Source organism: Rhinopithecus bieti, unplaced genomic scaffold (assembly GCF_001698545.2).
Source record: "Rhinopithecus bieti isolate Rb0 unplaced genomic scaffold, ASM169854v2 scaffold_28542, whole genome shotgun sequence".
NCBI lineage: Eukaryota > Metazoa > Chordata > Mammalia > Primates > Cercopithecidae > Rhinopithecus > Rhinopithecus bieti.
Genome location: NW_016812506.1, coordinates 113,325 through 134,070, shown reverse-complemented (window position 1 = coordinate 134,070; position 20,746 = coordinate 113,325). Strand labels below are relative to the sequence as shown.

Below are 20,746 nucleotides of genomic sequence, written 5' to 3'. Positions count from 1 at the left end.
GAGAGAGAGAGAGAGACAGATGGGGGGAGAGAGAGAGAGAGAGGGAGAGAGAGAGAGAGAGAGAGAGAGAGAGAGAGAGACCAACAGACAGAAGGACAGGCAGAGAAAGAGAGTAAGACAGAAGACAGACACAGTGAGACAGACAGGCAGAGAGAGAGAGAGAGAGAAAAGTTTTATTACTTACAATTCATCACCTTTTCTTTCCCGTAACTTTCTTTTCCATAGACTTCATTTTGTTTCTGCTTGCTAGAACAATTGACACCACTAAGGCAGGCAAACCTGTTAGAAAACACCATGACACAAACTCTTTTGAAGCATCTGAAACTGCTTCATAAGACTGCTAATGAAATGTAAAGAAGAGAGGTGAAAAGAAGAGAAATGCAAGCAAGTCAACATTCCATATCCCAGATTCAAACTTCTTAGAAATGGCAACTTGGTTAACAACATAATCCGCTCCTTGGGGTTCAATGTCCAACTCTAACTGGCAACAATCCAAACCTACTCTTAAATGACAGATATTTAAACAAAATTCTGTTTGCTTAGTGGGACTCACTAGAAAACCAGAACCTGATTTGTATCAAATCTAGCACTAGTGAAAGTGGTTTCATTAATTAAGCCTTGTTAGACTGGCAGAGTTTAGGCAGACAAGGTCATGACAGCCTATTCTGCCTCCTTCTATGTAAAGAAAACTCTTTAGGAAAAGTGGAGAAAAGCAAGGGGTTATAAAGTCTTTGTAGCCTTCTCTCTCCAGAGATTAAGTATTTCCATGTATATTTCAGTGGGGAAAGTCTATGGCAGGCATCCCAGGTCTCCCAAGAGTGCGTTTATTGCCTCCTGAGGTGGTTTTGAAGGTCTTCAAAATAGGTCTTCAAAATATCTCTCACTTTTATATTTCCATCTGAAACAGACCTGTGAGAAAGCTCTAAAATGCCTGACTCAATATGAAACCTGCAAAACAAAGGAGCACAACAGAAGATCTCAGACAGGTTAATTCAACCACCTATGTCTGACTGAGGACTCATGTTATTACAAAAGTTCAAGGCAATAATCCTGTAAGTATTCTGGCTGCACATGCAAGAATAACATTCTTTCTCTGGTTTCCAAGACATAGGCATGTGTCTGGGGATGAGTGTAACTAGCCGTCTGAGCTGGCCTTTGTATTTTAAAGTATCATGGGAAAGACACCACTGTCTGCCAGCTGCTTCTTCAGACTTGGGTGGGCTGGCTCTGGGCTCAGGAAATAAGTTTGTGGTGACTCAGGAGTGAGGGCTTTTCCTTTACTCGTGTATATAGTGAGTGCTGTTGATGAGTTTTAAAAAATAAAGTTGTGAAGATGTCCCTTCCTTAGGCTATGTATAGCTAATCCATGGCATTCACAATTTTGAGGTTCCTCTTAATGGTGCTATTTTTTTTAAATAAGAATTTTCCTATGAGAATCTGGCAATTTTCATGAGGGAAAACAAAGCCAAAAAAAATTGAAGAGGCTTACCCCAGCCAATGATGCAGAATTTTAGAATGTATCGGTGAATGTAAGTGTTAAATACTTTAACTAGAGCAATGTACATGTGAATTGCTTCTAGCCCCATCCAGGTAAAGGTTGCCAGAAGGAAGAAATGCAACAGAGCTGCAACAGCAATGCAAAGTCCATCCACATTGAAGGAGGTGATCCAGCCATCTAGGAGGAAGAGGAGATTCAGGAACAGCAGGGCTGCACTCAGGTTCATCAAGATTTTGGAGGGATAATCCCTTCGCAATTTCCTAAAAAATGAAAAAAGGAATCTATGACAGAACTAATACTGTATATCAATCTTTTAAGCACAGACCTGTATAAATTCATATCTTACACAACCCTGCAATAAGATAGGTAGCACCACCTTTCTGATGTGGTTCTGCTAAAAGGAGGGGCTAAGGATACTTATGAGTATTTGGCAAGTTATAAAGACTTTAAAATATTAATTTACTTCAAAATTATTTCCAATTGTTTATACAATTCCCAGTTGGGTTTCAACAGAATTTTTTTTTAATCCAGGAAAATTCTAGAGTTNCTCCCCTTTTTTTTTTTGAGACAGACAGAGAGAGACAGTGAGATACAGAGAGAGAGAGAGACACAGATGGGGGAGAGAGAGAGAGAGACAGACAGGGGGAGAGAGAGAGAGAGAGAGAGAGAGAGAGAGAGAGAGAGAGAGAGACCAACAGACAGAAGGACAGGCAGAGAAAGAGAGTAAGACAGAAGACAGACACAGTGAGACAGACAGGCAGAGAGAGAGAGAGAGAGAAAAGTTTTTATTACTTACAATTCATCACCTTTTTCTTTCCCGTAACTTTCTTTTCCATAGACTTCATTTTTGTTTCTGCTTGCTAGAACAATTGACACCACTAAGGCAGGCAAACCTGTTAGAAAAACACCATGACACAAACTCTTTTGAAGCATCTGAAACTGCTTCATAAGACTGCTAATGAAATGTAAAGAAGAGAGGTGAAAAGAAGAGAAATGCAAGCAAGTCAACATTCCATATCCCAGATTCAAACTTCTTAGAAATGGCAACTTGGTTAACAACATAATCCGCTCCTTGGGGTTCAATGTCCAACTCTAACTGGCAACAATCCAAACCTACTCTTAAATGACAGATATTTAAACAAAATTCTGTTTGCTTAGTGGGACTCACTAGAAAACCAGAACCTGATTTGTATCAAATCTAGCACTAGTGAAAGTGGTTTCATTAATTAAGCCTTGTTAGACTGGCAGAGTTTAGGCAGACAAGGTCATGACAGCCTATTCTGCCTCCTTCTATGTAAAGAAAACTCTTTAGGAAAAGTGGAGAAAAAGCAAGGGGTTATAAAGTCTTTGTAGCCTTCTCTCTCCAGAGATTAAGTATTTCCATGTATATTTCAGTGGGGAAAGTCTATGGCAGGCATCCCAGGTCTCCCAAGAGTGCGTTTATTGCCTCCTGAGGTGGTTTTGAAGGTCTTCAAAATAGGTCTTCAAAATATCTCTCACTTTTATATTTCCATCTGAAACAGACCTGTGAGAAAGCTCTAAAATGCCTGACTCAATATGAAACCTGCAAAAACAAAGGAGCACAACAGAAGATCTCAGACAGGTTAATTCAACCACCTATGTCTGACTGAGGACTCATGTTATTACAAAAAGTTCAAGGCAATAATCCTGTAAGTATTCTGGCTGCACATGCAAGAATAACATTCTTTCTCTGGTTTCCAAGACATAGGCATGTGTCTGGGGATGAGTGTAACTAGCCGTCTGAGCTGGCCTTTGTATTTTAAAGTATCATGGGAAAGACACCACTGTCTGCCAGCTGCTTCTTCAGACTTGGGTGGGCTGGCTCTGGGCTCAGGAAATAAGTTTGTGGTGACTCAGGAGTGAGGGCTTTTCCTTTACTCGTGTATATAGTGAGTGCTGTTGATGAGTTTTAAAAAATAAAGTTGTGAAGATGTCCCTTCCTTAGGCTATGTATAGCTAATCCATGGCATTCACAATTTTGAGGTTCCTCTTAATGGTGCTATTTTTTTTAAATAAGAATTTTTCCTATGAGAATCTGGCAATTTTCATGAGGGAAAAACAAAGCCAAAAAAAATTGAAGAGGCTTACCCCAGCCAATGATGCAGAATTTTAGAATGTATCGGTGAATGTAAGTGTTAAATACTTTAACTAGAGCAATGTACATGTGAATTGCTTCTAGCCCCATCCAGGTAAAGGTTGCCAGAAGGAAGAAATGCAACAGAGCTGCAACAGCAATGCAAAGTCCATCCACATTGAAGGAGGTGATCCAGCCATCTAGGAGGAAGAGGAGATTCAGGAACAGCAGGGCTGCACTCAGGTTCATCAAGATTTTGGAGGGATAATCCCTTCGCAATTTCCTAAAAAATGAAAAAAGGAATCTATGACAGAACTAATACTGTATATCAATCTTTTAAGCACAGACCTGTATAAATTCATATCTTACACAACCCTGCAATAAGATAGGTAGCACCACCTTTCTGATGTGGTTCTGCTAAAAGGAGGGGCTAAGGATACTTATGAGTATTTGGCAAGTTATAAAGACTTTAAAAATATTAATTTACTTCAAAATTATTTCCAATTGTTTATACAATTCCCAGTTGGGTTTCAACAGAATTTTTTTTTAATCCAGGAAAAATTCTAGAGTTATAAGAATGACATTTTTATTAAAAAATAATTTCCCTAAATTATTTGAACCTTCTTGATTTCTAATGAGTTAAGGATCTGAAAAAAATTGTTTCAGGACTAATTTTATAAGATTATAAAACAAATGTTTTCATGTTTTACAATACAGAAAGCACCTTATATAATTTTTACTTACTTAAATGTTAATCATTTCTAACAGATTCGAATGCATTTTTTAAACAGAAATACAGTAATTATAAATTAAAATTCTATAGCTGGAAAATTCATGTTGCATAATATATTTTATGAGAAACATGAACATTAGCATTGAACCACCCTACAGTGTATAAATGTTTTTCAAAGCCGAGGCAATTTTCTTATTCACATTTGGAACAGTTAGCAAAGGGTTTGGCAGATTAAAAAAATACTTACTCAAAAGCAACATATGTCAGGAGAGTTGCTGCTGAAAAAATAGCAGATATTCCACACCCAATATAGCTGATGAAAGTGAGGATTTTAGTGTTTCTTGCATCTAACTGTGAGGCACTTCTTGGAAGGTCCTACATAAAACATGGGAAGCAGCTGTAAGAATCTCTCTTCTCATGAGAATGGTTCTGTTTCACCAGAAAGTTCACTGTTAACATTAGAGCAGCTTACTTTCAGTGACTAAAACCAACAGTGTAAATCAATCTTAAAATTTCCATTTATTATATTATTTTCAATCAATAAACAAAAGAAAAAAAAGAAGCATTACTTCTGTAAGCGGTTACACATTGTTTTTCATCATTACCTTCTTTCCCAAGCTTTTTGCATACCGGTATAACCTGAAGATCAAAACCACCAGCACTGTCAACAGAAACTGGAGAGGAGACGGTTGCCTTGCATAATAAACCATCAGGCCTATTCCTAACAATTGCAGGGCTTGGGGCACCAGTTCAAATGGAGACCCTGGTAGTCTATACGGCCAAACCCTCAAGCCTTTAGGTTCCTTGCCAGGTAGCAAGTAGCTCAGCCAGAGGCTTTGCTGGTGCTATGACTGCCATGCTCTATGGGTAGTGCAGAGGCTCCTAATCCTGGTCATTTCAATGCTTGGTATGTATGAGGTGGGACAGTCTTTATTTTCATAAATGAGATGCCACTAAGAGTTTTGAGGGCCACAGATTTTTTTATTCCTATAGTACTGAAAGGATATAATTTAAATTGTTCAGAGCTGTTGTGGAGTGGAAAGAAGTAAATACTTTCCAGTGTATTCACATAAAGTATTAATTTCAATGCGCTAAGGGAGACTTACAAAGTCTGGACTTGGTAGGAAAATCTTTCTTTTCCTCCTTAAATGGGGGATTGGGATAGGAATAAATCTTGAGGTAAGACCAATCACTCAATTCTGGTTGGAGGAGAAAGGTACCTCCATTATATAGATGTTCAAAAATGGAGTGTTCTTAGAGAAGGGATGTATTGAATATCTAGTGTAAACTTTTACGTTTTAAATTATGGAGAAAATGTTTATGATTTTTCCTTCTATATGTGAATTGTCTTTAATTTTCATCGAAATGCCAATAAAATCTGCTACTCACACACAGGCCTTAAGTTGTGTGTGTGTGTGTGTGAGAGAGAGAGAGAGAGAGAGAGAGAGAGAGAGACAGAAATGTGGGTTAGTCTCAGGTTTCACTGATGCAGTAAAGAACAGGTACAGTATCTCTGCGACATCAAGCAATGCACAAAGTGATGGAATTCAGCAGAAGCAAAGGCTCAGAGTCTGAAGGGGCTTCCCCTATCTTCTTATCCCAGGAATCCCTTAAAATACTGGGAGAACACGGGACATCCAAGGTACATGGGATGGAGTTTGAGTCAGTGCCACTTGACTCACAGATAGGCTACCTCAACCAATGATTCATTAGCCCAGAGAGATGAATCATGGTTTTGAGAGATTGCCAAGTGATGTGTCACAAATCCTTGAAAAACCTATGACTTGCAAATCACAGTTAAATCCAGAATTTCAAATAGAAACTAAATAAGGCTGTTTATTGATACAGATTTATAAACAATTTCATGTTGTTTTGTTCTTTTAGAGAATGAAAATATGAAAACTTTTATGATATAGCCAATATGAAAATGTACTAATCTTCATGAAAGCCAGTTTTAGTACAAAGAACTGTAGCAGAAGACATTAAATTCTGAAAATATTTGTAGATCAGAAGATATAATTATAGGTATGAGGTGCACTGTTTTAGCATCTCATATGGTGAATTGGTGAATGTGTCATGGGACAATGCAGACTCTGGGAGTATCTTATACAAGTGAATAAAGAGTTTTAAGTCAGGAAAACTCTTAACAAAATCTTGCTGGTCTGGAAAACTGAAAAGATAAGAGAACAATACTAAAAGGTTACATTGTGAAAAGATTCTCTACCAGCAATTTTTAATATTACAAAAACAGACAAGGTGGAAAATGGAAAGATAGCATGAACAATGCTTATCTTCATATATATACATATACATAAAATTAACCATTCAATCAAATGGCAGCAGAAAAAAAATACGTAATTACAAACTCATAATACAATTTAGAAGCAATTTAGAAGCATAATACAATTTAGCTCCTTATGAAGGAGCTGGCCATGTGAAGTCATGGGCAGGCAAACTCTGGCTGCATAAAAATCATCTCTGAAGACTAAATTTTGTTACGGTTATCTATTTAATATTAGACTTACAACATGCACACAGTTGAAATATTTAAATGAATTAAGCTAAAGCTTACATAGCTGAATGAGTGATCATGAAAAATAAGTGGTCTTTGAAAGAATGTCTGCTATCACTTTTGCAGAAAAGAGAACATGGAAGGAAATGGAACTTTCTTTTATAATTACTTAAGGAAAACATGCAACAGTTAATTGTTCATTTTCATGCTTTGGCAGCAAAAGCAAAATATTTGTATTTAGATAGTTAAAAAGGTATCTTTTATGATTCATCACTTTTTTTAAATGACTTGTTCTTATTCTACAGAGCATTTATGTACTTGATTGTCAGGAAAATTACAACTAGAAAGGTTGCCATGACAGTGGCCATTTACATAGGCTGAGTAGATTCATGAGCCAAATACTACATCCCACAGATCCTCACAGCTTCCTCCCAGTCCCCACAGGAAGAAGGGTGCAAAATTTAAAGGCGGGAATAAACAAAACCTGACGTCTGTGATTCTAATTTGAAAAGCTTTGTTGCCTCAGCTCACATTACTCCTATCTCCTATTAAAAAAACAAATGTGGTTTGGTCCCTTTATGAAAACCATACAGAAATAAAGGCTATGCTACAACCCAGAGTGTACCTTAGAGACCAGAAAAGTGTCCGCAAAATCACAAGTATACCGGATAAAAGGTAAAGGAATAAATCTATGGATGAGTTCAAACAAGTCACTGGATGTATGGTGCATCTTAAAATTTGGTGAGATAAGAAAAATACAATGATGCAATCTAATTTTTGTTTAAAACTGTATGGCAAGCTAGCTAATAAGATAAAACAGGAGAATGGAAGAAGGAAGGAAAGAATGATATAGAGGCCTAAGAGTGACAGAAACATCATAACCATCATCTCTCTTGCAGCTCTGAAGTCTCCATTCTAACCCTAGTCACTAGTCTGCCCTAACAAACTGCAGTCTCTATGAGGGAGATCACGTGGTGCAGTACCAGGTACAAAGTAACGTTCAAATACATTGAGTGAGTGATAACATACGAAAATTTTTTTTTGATCACACTATTCACAATTCCCTTCCATGTTAGTAATACCCAGTATTTTCTTCTTTAACCTTCTCTCCCTCCCCAACTTGTCTCCCTGTCCATCTCCTTGATACTGTTTCTCTCTTAATTAAAAAGTTTCATGGGGATTTTCATGTTTCTGAGATTATTTATCATCACTGTTAATGCTACAGGATAAAAAAAGGGAGAAAGTTCTTTTCTCTAATTACTTTCACATATTTTTAATATGTGATCTTTGCTAATTAGATTCTTTATTAAGAATTAAGATTCATGGTACAGATGAAAACTAATCAGGAAATAATTCCCAAAATACATAATCTAAAAATACATACAAAAAGGAGTATGCCATCCACAGTTATAGCATGTCAAAATGAGCTTAGAAATCCCCCCCTTACCATCAGAACTCCAAAATGTGTGAAGTGGTTACACAGACAGACCGTCTCACTTGCATCTGAATCTCTGTGTGCAACACATCCTGACGTGTTCCATCCTCCAAAACTTTCTGTTGAAGGAATCAACAAACAGTGTGAAAACAACAGGTCAGTGTCTTCTCTATAATGGATGAGACCTTCTATAGAGAAATTTGCCTCAGTCTCTTCTGCCATATAAAGTTTATCTGTAAAATGGATACCATTATGAAAGCTTTCAATGCTTAGAATAATTTGGATTCCTAGAATCATCAAATGTTAGTTCTGGGTTGGCAGTTACAGGTGATCTAATCAGTGGGTTCAAACTCGAGGGTTCCACAAATGTTTGATTCAAGTTTAATTTTTAACATATTTTAAAACAAACTTCCATAAAAAGAATACTCCTCTTCAAATACATTACACACTATGAAGCAACGGTTTTTTCCTGAGGGGTAATCTACATTTTCGTGAAGACATAATAACAAAGAAGGTTTGCTTTCTTAGAATGTGCTATTTATGTACACAGCAATCATTACTGGTGGTAACTGATAGTAAATGGCTTGAACCCACCTTATCTTACTTTTATGGTATAAAACGGAATATGAGCAACACATATTGTCAATGTACTGAATCCTTTTATTTAAAAAAGATTTTAAGATATAAAGTGATACTTTTAACTATGCAAATGAGTAAAGATCTTCTCAAAATTATGCAACTAAACCCCTCCACCAAAAAACACCTGTAGGACTATCAAAAAAAGTTTTCACCCTTTTCAGGCTGTTTGCATCAGCAAAGCAGCCTGCATTGATATCAGAATGAATCTGGCCACAATAATCCTCACAAGGGGACAAACAGAAGAGCCTTCTTTATTTGTACTTCCTTTCAAAGAGATTTCAACACCTTATGCCTACTGATTGATTCATCCCTTAATTTTGTCTTCCTTTCTTGACTGTCAAATCTAATGCTGCAGGCTGTTCATCTCTTTCAAGTAATACATATCCATTATAACCATTTCTATATTTACATTCCTTTAGTCAGCTTCTCACCTCCCTCATAACTGAAGTTCTGGAAGCTGGATTTTAAATTGTCTGCCTTACACATATCAAATAATCTCCTCAAATGTGTCTTAGAAGAATGAGATTAAGTGCACGTACACTTTTGTCAAAAGTAGCAATAAAATTGTATGCTGTATTTTACAAATAACTGATGTTAAAGAGGCTGTTCAACTGAAAAAATGAAAGAAAACACAGTGAAGTCTGCTTATTTCTTCTTGCAATGACTAAAAAGTTACGGAAATTAGAACTGACTTTCCAAGCTACCTAAACTAACTTTGCAACTAATTTGCCATTTACACTTACATTGTGACTCACTCTGGTTTGGGGTGGAATTAAAGGAAATGGGGGTGTCTAACAATGTTTAAAATTCAGTTGTTATCTATATTAAGACAACTAGTATTTTAAAACTTACTGTTTTTGTTCAGATCCCAGAAGGCACAGATGGGATGATGCACTTCCTATATTAACATAAGAATAAATACGTGAAATTGTGTTTAAAATGCCATGATTTAAATATGGCAAAAAAATAAAAACACAAAGGGTTTCACAAAGAAATAGATTAGTATTAACATGCCAATTCAACCTAAAAACATCAGGCAATTTAGGAGGATCTTCTTCTCTCCCATAGAGAATTCAAGCAAAAATCAACTTTAACCTCATAAGGAATCACACTAACTACTCATTTATCTGTAGGTTACTACAAATGTCCCATTCATTAAATATATTGATTCTACTCTCATTCTCAGCATTTGGAAAAGCTCTTGACGCTACAATTTCACATCATCTTCAAAATTCTCCTTTATGTCTGGGTATTTACATAAACAAATTGAAAACAAGGACTCGATGAGATACCCGTAGATTCATGCTCACAGTAGCATTATTCACAAGAGCCAAAAAGTAGAAGCAACCCAAGCGTCTATCGATGGAGAAATAGATAAACAAACTCTGGTATATACATACAATGAAATACTCTTCAGCCTTAAAAAGGAAGTCAATTCTGACAGATGCTACAACATGGATAAACCTTGAAGACACTATGCCATGAAATAAGCTAGTCACAAAGGACAAACACTATATGTTTCCACTTATATGAGGTATTTAGAGTAGTGAAATTAAGAGACAGAAAGTAGGATGGTGATTGCCACGTGCTATTGAAAGGAGAGAAGAGGGAATGGGTATTTAATGGGAGAAGAGTTTCAGCTGGGGAGATGGATAGTGGTCACGGTTGCATAACAATGTGAACACAATGCTATCGAACTGTACACTTAAAAATGATTAAGATGATACATTTTATATTATGTATGTTGCACAATTTTTAAAAATCTTCCTTCATGAATGAAGGGGCTGAAACAAAGGAGGCCAAAGTGTTGAACACAGAAGTCTAAGACGGTTCGTGACATAGGAGGCTAGATCTTAGGTGACTTGGCTTTCAATCCTCAGCACACTCATTTCCGGCCTGCCTTCCTGCCTATCTAATACATGGCAGAATCATAATGAGGGCCCTTTAGAAAAGTGAGAAAAACCTGTTCTTGGGCCATCTGGGACAATACAGAACTTCCATCTAATTTTATGAAACAAACAGATGACAAGGGTAATGAAGCAACAAGAAAAGCAACATTTGCAAAGACTAAACAACTGCCAATCTCTCAAAACATAAGTCCATCCTCCCCTGTTTCTTTCATACACAGAAATACAAAGAAACAACCAATACCTCTATTGGCAGAATTGTGCAACTACATTTGCATCTAATTTATTTGAAGCAATATATGTTGTATCTTAAAAAAAGAAGCTCTTCTCTTCACTTCCCTTCTCTTTCTGATTATTGAGTCCTAGATAAAACTAACTTCTCCAGCTGCTTCAATTTACTGTGACTTTAAAGCACTACCTGACCAGCTGTTCTCTCTTTATGGAAAACTGGGTCCTATTCCATAAAAAAGGGTCAGTTACTTTTTAACATGTAGAAAAAAAGGCCCCATTAGTATCTTAAATAGTCCACCTCTGTCCAAATCCTATTGGGAGCATTTTCTTACCTGAGTTCTTGTATGTTTGATTTTTATTTGAACAGGATCCTTCAGATTCTGGATAGTAATGTTTCCAATACTGCACGCCATCACATAACTCACTAAGGTTTTTCTTTGGGGTCCTACATCCTTTTAAAGAAAAAAAAAATCGCGTGTATCAGTCAGAAGTACACACTTTTATTTTAGTTTGGTGCTCCAAAATAAGCAAACTGTCAGCAAGTTTTACACTTAAGATCTTCAGTTCTAGAACATCCTGTTTATCACATCAAGTTGCTGGCTTTCCTGAAGGAGGTTTGCTACTTCCCTTATTATAATAAATACATTGAGGGAATGCTGGGAGCCAATATTGTAAGACTGAGTTCATGAAACTACATTCTTGATTGTGGTGACTGATGTCAGCCAGTTAACATCTGAAACAATGCAGACTCTTAAATAATATAAACTCATAAAACGCTGTGAAACAATTAGATCATTTCCCTACTCTAGAAAATAGATGGTGTTTTCTTTCAGAGAAGTATAAAGAAAATATGGTGTGAAAAATAAAAAGCAATACATCTTTCACATCCATGCCAACAGCTTGACATGTTTACTAACTTATATCTAAAAGTAATACTGGATTCAAGTCCCATCCAGGACATCTACCTTCTTCTCTCATTGTTTCCTTGCCAGCATCTGTGGGTTTCACTAAGGAATAAGGCTGTCAGGAAATCAAATCTGTCCCATAAAATGGTATGGACCAATAAGCATTCTATTCAGCAAGTTCATCTCTATTTTTTTCTTTCCCTTGTATTTCTTGTCAAATCTCCTGAATTTCTCTTTATATCACAGCTTACAAATCAGTTGTTTTGGAATAATCACAGGATAAATTCTAAATAAAATTCAGCATTCAGAATATAGCTTTTTACTAATTTTGTGTGGTGGTCACTATTAAACTCAGCTATTAAATAGTGATACTCAGCCTTTCAGTAAAACACAAAACAACACCATCGTACCTTGCCCTCTATGATAGGGGAGCACCACAGAACCTTTAAAGTTTTTTCATTCTCTAGTAAATTAACTTTAGAAACTGAACATACGCTTCCTTTTTTTTTTTTTTTTTTGTTTTCTTAGAGACGGGTCTCACTATGTTGGCTTGATTGGTCTTGAACTCTTGGTCTCAAGCAATCCTCCCTCCTCAGCCTCCCAAAGCACTAGGATTACAGGCATGAGCCACTGCACCTGGCCAGATATGCTTCCTAATAACAGCTTTGGTAGGGAAATATCAAAGGAGAAGGAAACAATGATGTGGAGATGACTCAAAACAATGACAGATCCTTGCAAATCTAAGAGTTGCAAATTTAAGAGTGCAGGGCTAAACCTCACCCCTGCACTGGACCCCCTTTCTGTACCATTCACACTTTGTGACACCTACTGCATTTTTATACTAGTTTTAAGGTAACATTGTCATACACTTTAAATTCCATAATTTTTAAAACTGCAGTTGTATATGTTTATAGCTATTAAATCCTTCAGGATAAATTACACGTTTTTATATAAAATATATAAATTGCATTCATGTAAGTCACAAAATTTGTATAGAGCTGGTTCCTAAAACATTTGTTGATAAAATTTTTAAATTTTGGAATTAATTACTGTCAAGGATTCCATGGTATTCTTTTCCTTGACTATATCTCTACTTGGCTGTTCCTCTACATATGATATATAAAGGCAGATCTATTACAAACAATTCTCTGGCCTTGAGACTTGCTATTTTCTTTTATATAAGTCACATTGTTCAATATGCAATGATATCTTGAATTTAATAGATATGTTTTATTTTTTAAAAAGGGTCCAGCAAAACTGCTCTTGATCAGGTTGTACTTGTAAAGGCAAACAGAGGTCACCAGTGTTTGCTGGCAGTGGGCCTTCTAGAATCTAGAAATGATGCCAATAAAAATGATAATATGTGCTTAGCACAATGCCATCCTACTCTGCGGATGTGTAAAGACCAAAGGTCACTTGAAATACTAATGGGAAAACTGATTAAAGCCAAGAATGCTGCTCATTATGTAAACAGTGCTTCCTGCTGAATTAAAGAAAAAAAAAAACCTTTCCTTTGGTGTGCAATTTCTTTAACTCTAAAGGCCTAAATGATTGGAAAGCATAAAATATTTAATGAAAGTAATAATTAACAGTCTTCACTAATTCAATTTCTAATTGTTTAATGCAAGCCTTAGCCTAATACTTGAATTATTTTAAAATTGAAGTACATACAACTTGTTAATAAGCATATTATCTGAAATAAAATATTTCAACAATTACATTAAAATTTTCATTTTGAAAATGCAGTAAATTTTCTAAACCTTCTGATATATTTCAAAGGAATCTAAACTTTTGTTTTTCTCCTTTGAGCAAAGATACTTCATTTGCAATTGAAAAATAATAATTTAATGAATGTGCTTACCTGGAAAAGTCCAGTTTTGTTGAAGAAAGTAAACTGTGCTCTTCTGACTAATACAGAATCTTCTTGACTTAAATTCTCAAGTAAGTTTGGAGGCAAAATTACAGACGCCAGTGGATCCACTTGTCCACTCTCAAAATCCATCTGTCACACACACAGAGATATATTGGTCAAGTAATCATAATTAAATGGTAATAACTTTATTCCACATGCATAGTTAGGAGAGTGAACAATTGCAAGTTCAAATTAGCCAGTACCAGGACTTCCCTTTGTATCTACAGTAGTCACTGCAACTCCTGGATAAACCCCTACAGACAGAGCTGTAGATCTCATTTGGGTTTTACAAGTGTGTCAAAGGAGAAAATGCACTGATTTTAATTAAGACATAGGAAGAAATCTACAAATCAGTCAACATTTTCAAGTATAAGAATTAGATTTACCAGCAGCAGATTTTGAGGTTTTCTCAAAACACGTAGTGAAAGATAATAACTATGGGAGGAAGGGGCGAGGGAGAGAGAGAAAGAGACTGAAGTTAACTTGTTTATTTCAGACTGCATTAAAATTTTATGAACACTCTCAGATAGCATTTTTCCTGAAACCATAGCACAAGGCCAAAGAAAGCTTTCTTGCAAATTGTCTTGGAATAAGACTGAAGTTGACTGAGTTTTACTCTTAAAATGTAAAAGAGAATTACCCAAAAGAGCCTGTAGTCTAATGGAGAAAAAAGGTCTTGCCTGTATCCTGATTTCAGGCTTTTTATATTTTCAGTTTGTTCTATCTCCACAGTTAAAAGATAGATTGCGCTTCACATACTATACTCTCCCAGGTCAAGGACAATGCTTCATTAATTTTGTTTGCTCTGGTGGCTAACAGTGTCTGGCATGTAGTAGGAACTTGAAAATTCTTTGCTTATGCATTGCTTGAACATGTTGAAAAGGTTCTCCATTAATCTAGCCCCAGCGTATGTGTCCAGCCGTACTGTCACCTGCTATCTCAGACTTCTACATCACATGTTCTCAGAGTGTGATATTTAGACCAGCAGTGTCTAAGGAACTTGTTAAAAGTGCAAATTTGGTGGGCCTAACCAGAACCTACTAAATCAGAAACTCCTGGAGTAGGTCTCAGAAATCTGTTTTAACAAGTCCTCCAGTCCTCCAGAAGATTCTTTTTTTTTTTTTTTTTCTATTGAGACAGAGTCCTGCTCTGTCGCCCAGGCTGGCGGGAAGTGGCATGATCATACTCACTGCAACCTCCATCTCCCAGGTTCAAGTGATTCTCGTGCCTCAGTCTCCCAAATAGCTGGGATTACAGGCATGCACCACCATGCCTGGCTAACTTTTTTTTGGTATTTTTAGTAGAAACAGGGTTTATCATGTTGGCCAGGCTGGTCTCGAACCCCTGGCCTCAAGTGATCCACCCACCTAGGCCTCCCAAAGTGCTGGGATTATAGGCATAAGAGACCACACCCAGCATTCTCCAGAAGATTCTAATGTTCAGTTTCAGAACCACTGGCAAAGAGAATGTACCATGCTTCTTTTCACCTTGGGGCCCTTAAAGCTCTTTCCTCTAACTGAACTGATGCTCACCCCAAGTATGGTGGCCCCTACTCATGCTTAGCTCCAGTAACCCCTCTTGTAGAAGGTAAACTGACCTCCCCTGTCACCCAGATTATGAAAGTATACTCACTCTGAGCTCCCACAATACCTTATGGCTACTGCTCTAGTTAAACTTAGCCAACATTCAGACCTGCTTGCCACTTCATGGACCAAGACCTCTTGGAAGCAGCAACTGCTAAGTGATCAGCAAGTTTTTATATGTCTAAGTAATTAATTAAAATGAAAGAAACCACTGGCTCATTACCTGGAAATATGATTCATTATTGCTTGGAAGACCAATGCTAAAATTTGAAATTGCATTTGTCCCTGGTAACAGGGATGACACGCCAAGAGCCAAGTTCCGAGTTGTAATATTCACATGTGATGTGCTATTTAGGTCTATCTTGAAGGCCAATTCATCAATTGTTTTTAAAGCTCTAAAGAAATGACAAAAATACCACTATTAAGTAATACGATATTTTAGATTCTTAAACAAACATGTTTTGCTGCATGGCAAAATACAAACAAAATAAAGTTGTGTTCAGATTTTCTGATCTTAACATGAACACCCATAAAATTACCCCAGTCCATAGTGATATCTGTTAAAACATGGAATCACAGGGATGGATAAATCCTCAAGAGAAATATCTGCTTTAAAGAAAATCAACAATTAAATCATCCTGAACAAATACTGTTTTTCATTTGTTTTGGTCTCTCTTTTCTCACATAAAAAAAGCATCCTCCCTACCTTAACGGCTTATCAACAATCAAAGGAAATAATGCGATAAAAGTGTTTTGTGAACTGCAAGACACTAAAAAAAGTTTATATTGTTATGTAGATTGTTAGAAAATACATTTTTAACAAATATAAAATTTTCTTCAGAGAAATGTAGAAGGGAAGAAAGAGAAAAACATTAAATATTTTAATATTATACATTAAGTGAAGCAATTAAATACAAATTGAATCATATAAATACAGGTACATTTTCATCTGCCCCAGCGTGTTCATTTCAGAAGTCCAACAATCATGTGGCTGTGGCTGTCAATGGCATAGTTCACAGTATAGTGGAGTTACAATGACCAGTTATGCATAACTCTACTGGTCAACTAAATTTAGAATTTTAGAATTTTTAAACTAAATTTAGAATTTTCAAATAAAAAATGAAAGACTGCTTGTGCTTTCTAGGGCTATGTATATTGTAAATTGTATTTCTCAAAAAAAGACCATACAGAACTTTTAAGTTCACATTGTGAATGACCTTGCTTAACTATGAATGACTATCAATACATCTTGCAGAGATTTGAATTCTAAAATCTGGGCACGAAGTATTCAGATAGGTGAGAAATCATGTAATATCATTATCCAATAAAATTTACTCTCCAGAAAAAAAAATACTTACTCAGAAGAAGACTCAAGCAAGTCACTGTCTGAACTGCTTAAGATATTAGAAAATATATTCATTAGAGTTGAGCCAAGTGTTATATCAATGTTTTCTTCTTTATTCACAATTCTTTTGACCTGTTCCACAATGTTGGTAATATTGGCTGAGGTTAAGTTCTGCCCATCAGCAGTTAAATTTAAAATCTGGTTAGCAACTTCATTTGCTTCTAAAACAAAGGCAGAAGAAAACAACACTAAGTTTTAAGATATTTGGAGCATTTCCAGGAATCCAAAGTAGAGTGTAACATTTCACTTTACAGTTGAAGCAAGGAAGTGAGATTTTCCTGTGTATACCTCATCCCCATATTCACAAGGCAATAATATTTCTTTCTATGCAGAGACTAACTTCTCTCTTTAGTAAGATACAAATAACTTGGAGGGATGAACACACAAAGTTCTAAGAGAAACATCCCCAGAATCACTGAATAAGGGTAATTTGCTCTTTAAAATTAATGCAAACTACAAAACATTGATACAAATATCAATTTATATATTAGTTTTGTCTTCTCTAGATTTTCCTATTTTTAATCCCCTACAGAACAGAAAGTTAAAATGAGAGCAAAAAGTATTTTCTGTCTTAAGTGAAATAATCATTTGCCTTTTAATATGAAAACAGTATCACATAGCACAAGAATATTCCTGAAGACAACGAAAACCATGAAGCCTGAAGTCATGTCATTTTGTCCTTGAGAAATAAAGGAAAATTGCTCACTTACTTGAACAGTTGGAGATATCAGGAGGTCCCCAGTAGGTTACCGTTGGGTTGGTAGCATTGTAATAACTATGAAACAAAATAGGTATTTTAAATATTTGATATAACTGATATTATTTTGTACTGTTTAAAGGGATTTTTACATGATGTATACATTTATTACAATATGATCAATGGCTAAGCTTCCCTTTAAGACACTGAGCTTCTCACTGTTTCCATTTTAATTCTCTTTTTATCTCTGGACCTGTTTACGTGTCTACGTTCTGTCTCTCTAGCCTATTTCTGTTTACCACCCTATCTATACAATGTTCTCAAATTCTTTCCATTTCTCCACCTCATTCTTCTCACCCTTCCTTATTCTCTCCTCTCTCACCCCAGTTTGTTTCTCCATTTGTACTATTTCCTTCTACAAGTTTTCTTTTCCTGTTTTCCTATAAATGATATTAGAACTGAAAAAATTAGTTAATAACTTTTGGGATTTGCCTTGATTTCTAGGTAAGTTTCCTTTGAAAATAAAACTATAATGCATTGAAATAAATTCCATGCTAAAAATTCTTATGGGGAAAAAATCAGTAGCACGCAACATAGGAACAATATACCAGCAATATCCTAACCTAGGATACACTGGTCAAGTACTGCTTTAAGAACTTTACAGGTAAAATCTGATTTTGAGTTCACATAACTCTGCAAAGCAGATTATAAACCACATCTTACAGAAGATTAAATGGAATTTGATAAATCAATGAATTTTCCAAGTTCTCACAACCAGGAAGAGATGGAGCCACATTTCACTCAAGTCCATACATCTCTAAAGTCCCCTTCTTTTCTCCCTACAAAGTGTCAAACCCAGCAGTATTTACAGTATGCAAAGTATGTATGCTTAGGCAGTTTCCATTCCTGAATTTCCCCCCAGAAAATTCTAATTGGGAGTGAGGTGGGTGGAGAAATGGATTTAACTTGCTATTCCATGAATCTCTGCAATTATCTTGTCTCTGAGGTTTCTGTTAAACACGTAGAGAAAATCTATACCCTGACAATTTCCATCAGTAGACTATCCCAATCTGGATCTTGTCTTCATTTCCTCTTTGCCTCTTCTCCCCATTCCAACAATAATCAGTCCAAATAGCTAAAAAGTTTCGGATTTCCAGATGCATATTCCAAGGCTAGGCTAGGTTCATCCACAAACAAGGTACTTTGCTCTGGTGCTACCCGCTGGCTTCTAAATTCTTCAGTTTTTCTGTGAGACGGCTTGATTAGCATGTGGCTGGGAGGAAAACACTGCCTTTCTGAGTCATCCACTTATGTTATCTTTATTCCCCAGGAGTGAATGATATAGGCATACACAGAGATTCCTGCCCTTCTTTGCAATCATATAATGCCTGAGAACTACCGTGCTGCACGTATAACCCTGGGAAGGCTGATAACGTGGAGCTTTGCTGCAAGAGTCAGTGAAAATATTACCATATCCGCGAAGCAGAAAAGTCAGGCTTGTCTGGACAAGGAAGAATGTATTCAGAAGGTTGGATAGATGGCCAGTAGTAGCCTTTGGGTTCCTCCACAGCAAGACAGTGACCTATATGAACATAAGAACCAGCATGAGAAATATTCACCTATTTTTTAAAGTTAGAGGTTAGAGATGCAAGATGAAAGCAAAATGACAATGCTGTTAATTAGGTATTTCTTTAATGTAATACCAAAATATTACTGCTTATGTTCAGAATTTGAAAAAAAAATAAAAGTTAGAAAAAATATTAACATTTAATACACTTCAAATACAAAACCATTACATCAGACAAAACCATTAGTAAAAAACACATTTATTTAAGTATATACATGAAACATACATTATCATTCTAATCATTTGCAGATACTAGTTTTATTCAAAGAAATAAACCCTATAGAGAAGGAAAACAATCTTGAAAAATTCAAAATGTAATTTGATTTTTTTCAAAGGGGAAAGCCTATAAATGATGACTCGATAATGTCACCTTTGAGTTGTGTGGCTATTTTATAGAAAATGTTCCAGGTGCTCTGATAGCCTCTCCTGCCTGGAAGCTAAGGGGGCCACAGGAAGTCACCTGCAAACCAACAAACTCTCGGATTTCTGTATCCTCAAATCATCTGACTTTTGGTTTGACAACTCTCTAAGTAAGCCTCATGACATCAATGATTCAGATTTTATATTTTAAAGAATATCAAAGTAACAGCAATACATCAACAGCAACAATAAACTCTTGTATTTCAGCAGTGAACATTGGCAAGTTATATCAGTTTTCTGGGAACAAGTACTGTCATCACCAACTGAAAATTCAAATAACTTTCCCATGTATACTGTAAGCTTTAAAACTGTTAGGTTTTAGCTTTTTATTTTTCCATTGGTAGAAGCACTTATCCACAGACTCACTTGCAGAAAAACAATAAAATGGATAATTTAAATTAAATGGTATAAATTAAATGTCTAGGTATATATATGGAGAGAGTGGTGCTGGGCTTTCCCAGCCTATGAGGATACAGATGGTGCTGGTCCTCCTAGTGTTCTCCAGTCATAGATAAACTACCATTTGTCAGGTTGCTTCTTTGTGAAGACTCCTATACATGAAAGGGTAGCAGATTGCATTCTCCCTCCCTCCAAAAAGCCCCATTTGTTAAGAAGTATTTTCCCAAAGAGACTCAGAAATGGTTTACTGTCATGATTAGTATTATTAGTATTATTTGCACTCATCCATCTCTATGAGTTCTTTGTAACTGTGTACATCCACCCAATAGAGATGGGTAGCTCCTCACAGAAGTGGAGATGCCTGCCTCTTTACTACACTGTGATTCTGGCCTTGGTCGCAATCGCCCTCTTCAAGGCTGAGGAACACGCCTCCCTCAATTCAACCTCCTGAGTGTAGAGAAGGCAAAGGGTCAAAGTTTTCTTTTCTTTTGATCTCTACTAAAGTACCTAATCACGGTATAATTGTAATCATAGAATAACATTAAAACAACTGCTTTTTGTTATCCATATTTGTGAACATTTGATTTCCTAAAATATTCTCATGCAGACTTATTCATTCATTTATTCAACAAGTGTTCAAGTTCCAGGGGATGTGCTGGGTTCTGGGAATATGTGGAAAGTAAGAGTTAAAGAAAAAAGAAAACATGTTCTTAAGTAAGCGATTATTGTCTACAAAATGTATATATAT

General features: G+C 36.1%; 1 protein-coding gene across 1 annotated transcript in view; it reads right to left on the bottom strand.

The window, feature by feature from the left end:
* Nucleotides 1-20,746, bottom strand: part of ADGRG6 (adhesion G protein-coupled receptor G6) — a 147,844-nt gene that overhangs the window by 26,281 nt on the left and 100,817 nt on the right. Inside the window, 11 exon segments of the mRNA XM_017896413.1 lie at nt 2,295-2,391; nt 3,608-3,876; nt 4,574-4,701; nt 8,286-8,392; nt 9,765-9,810; nt 11,383-11,502; nt 13,817-13,957; nt 15,674-15,845; nt 16,809-17,016; nt 17,566-17,630; nt 19,023-19,134. Of these exon segments, the coding sequence (XP_017751902.1) occupies nt 2,295-2,391; nt 3,608-3,876; nt 4,574-4,701; nt 8,286-8,392; nt 9,765-9,810; nt 11,383-11,502; nt 13,817-13,957; nt 15,674-15,845; nt 16,809-17,016; nt 17,566-17,630; nt 19,023-19,134 (1,465 nt within the window).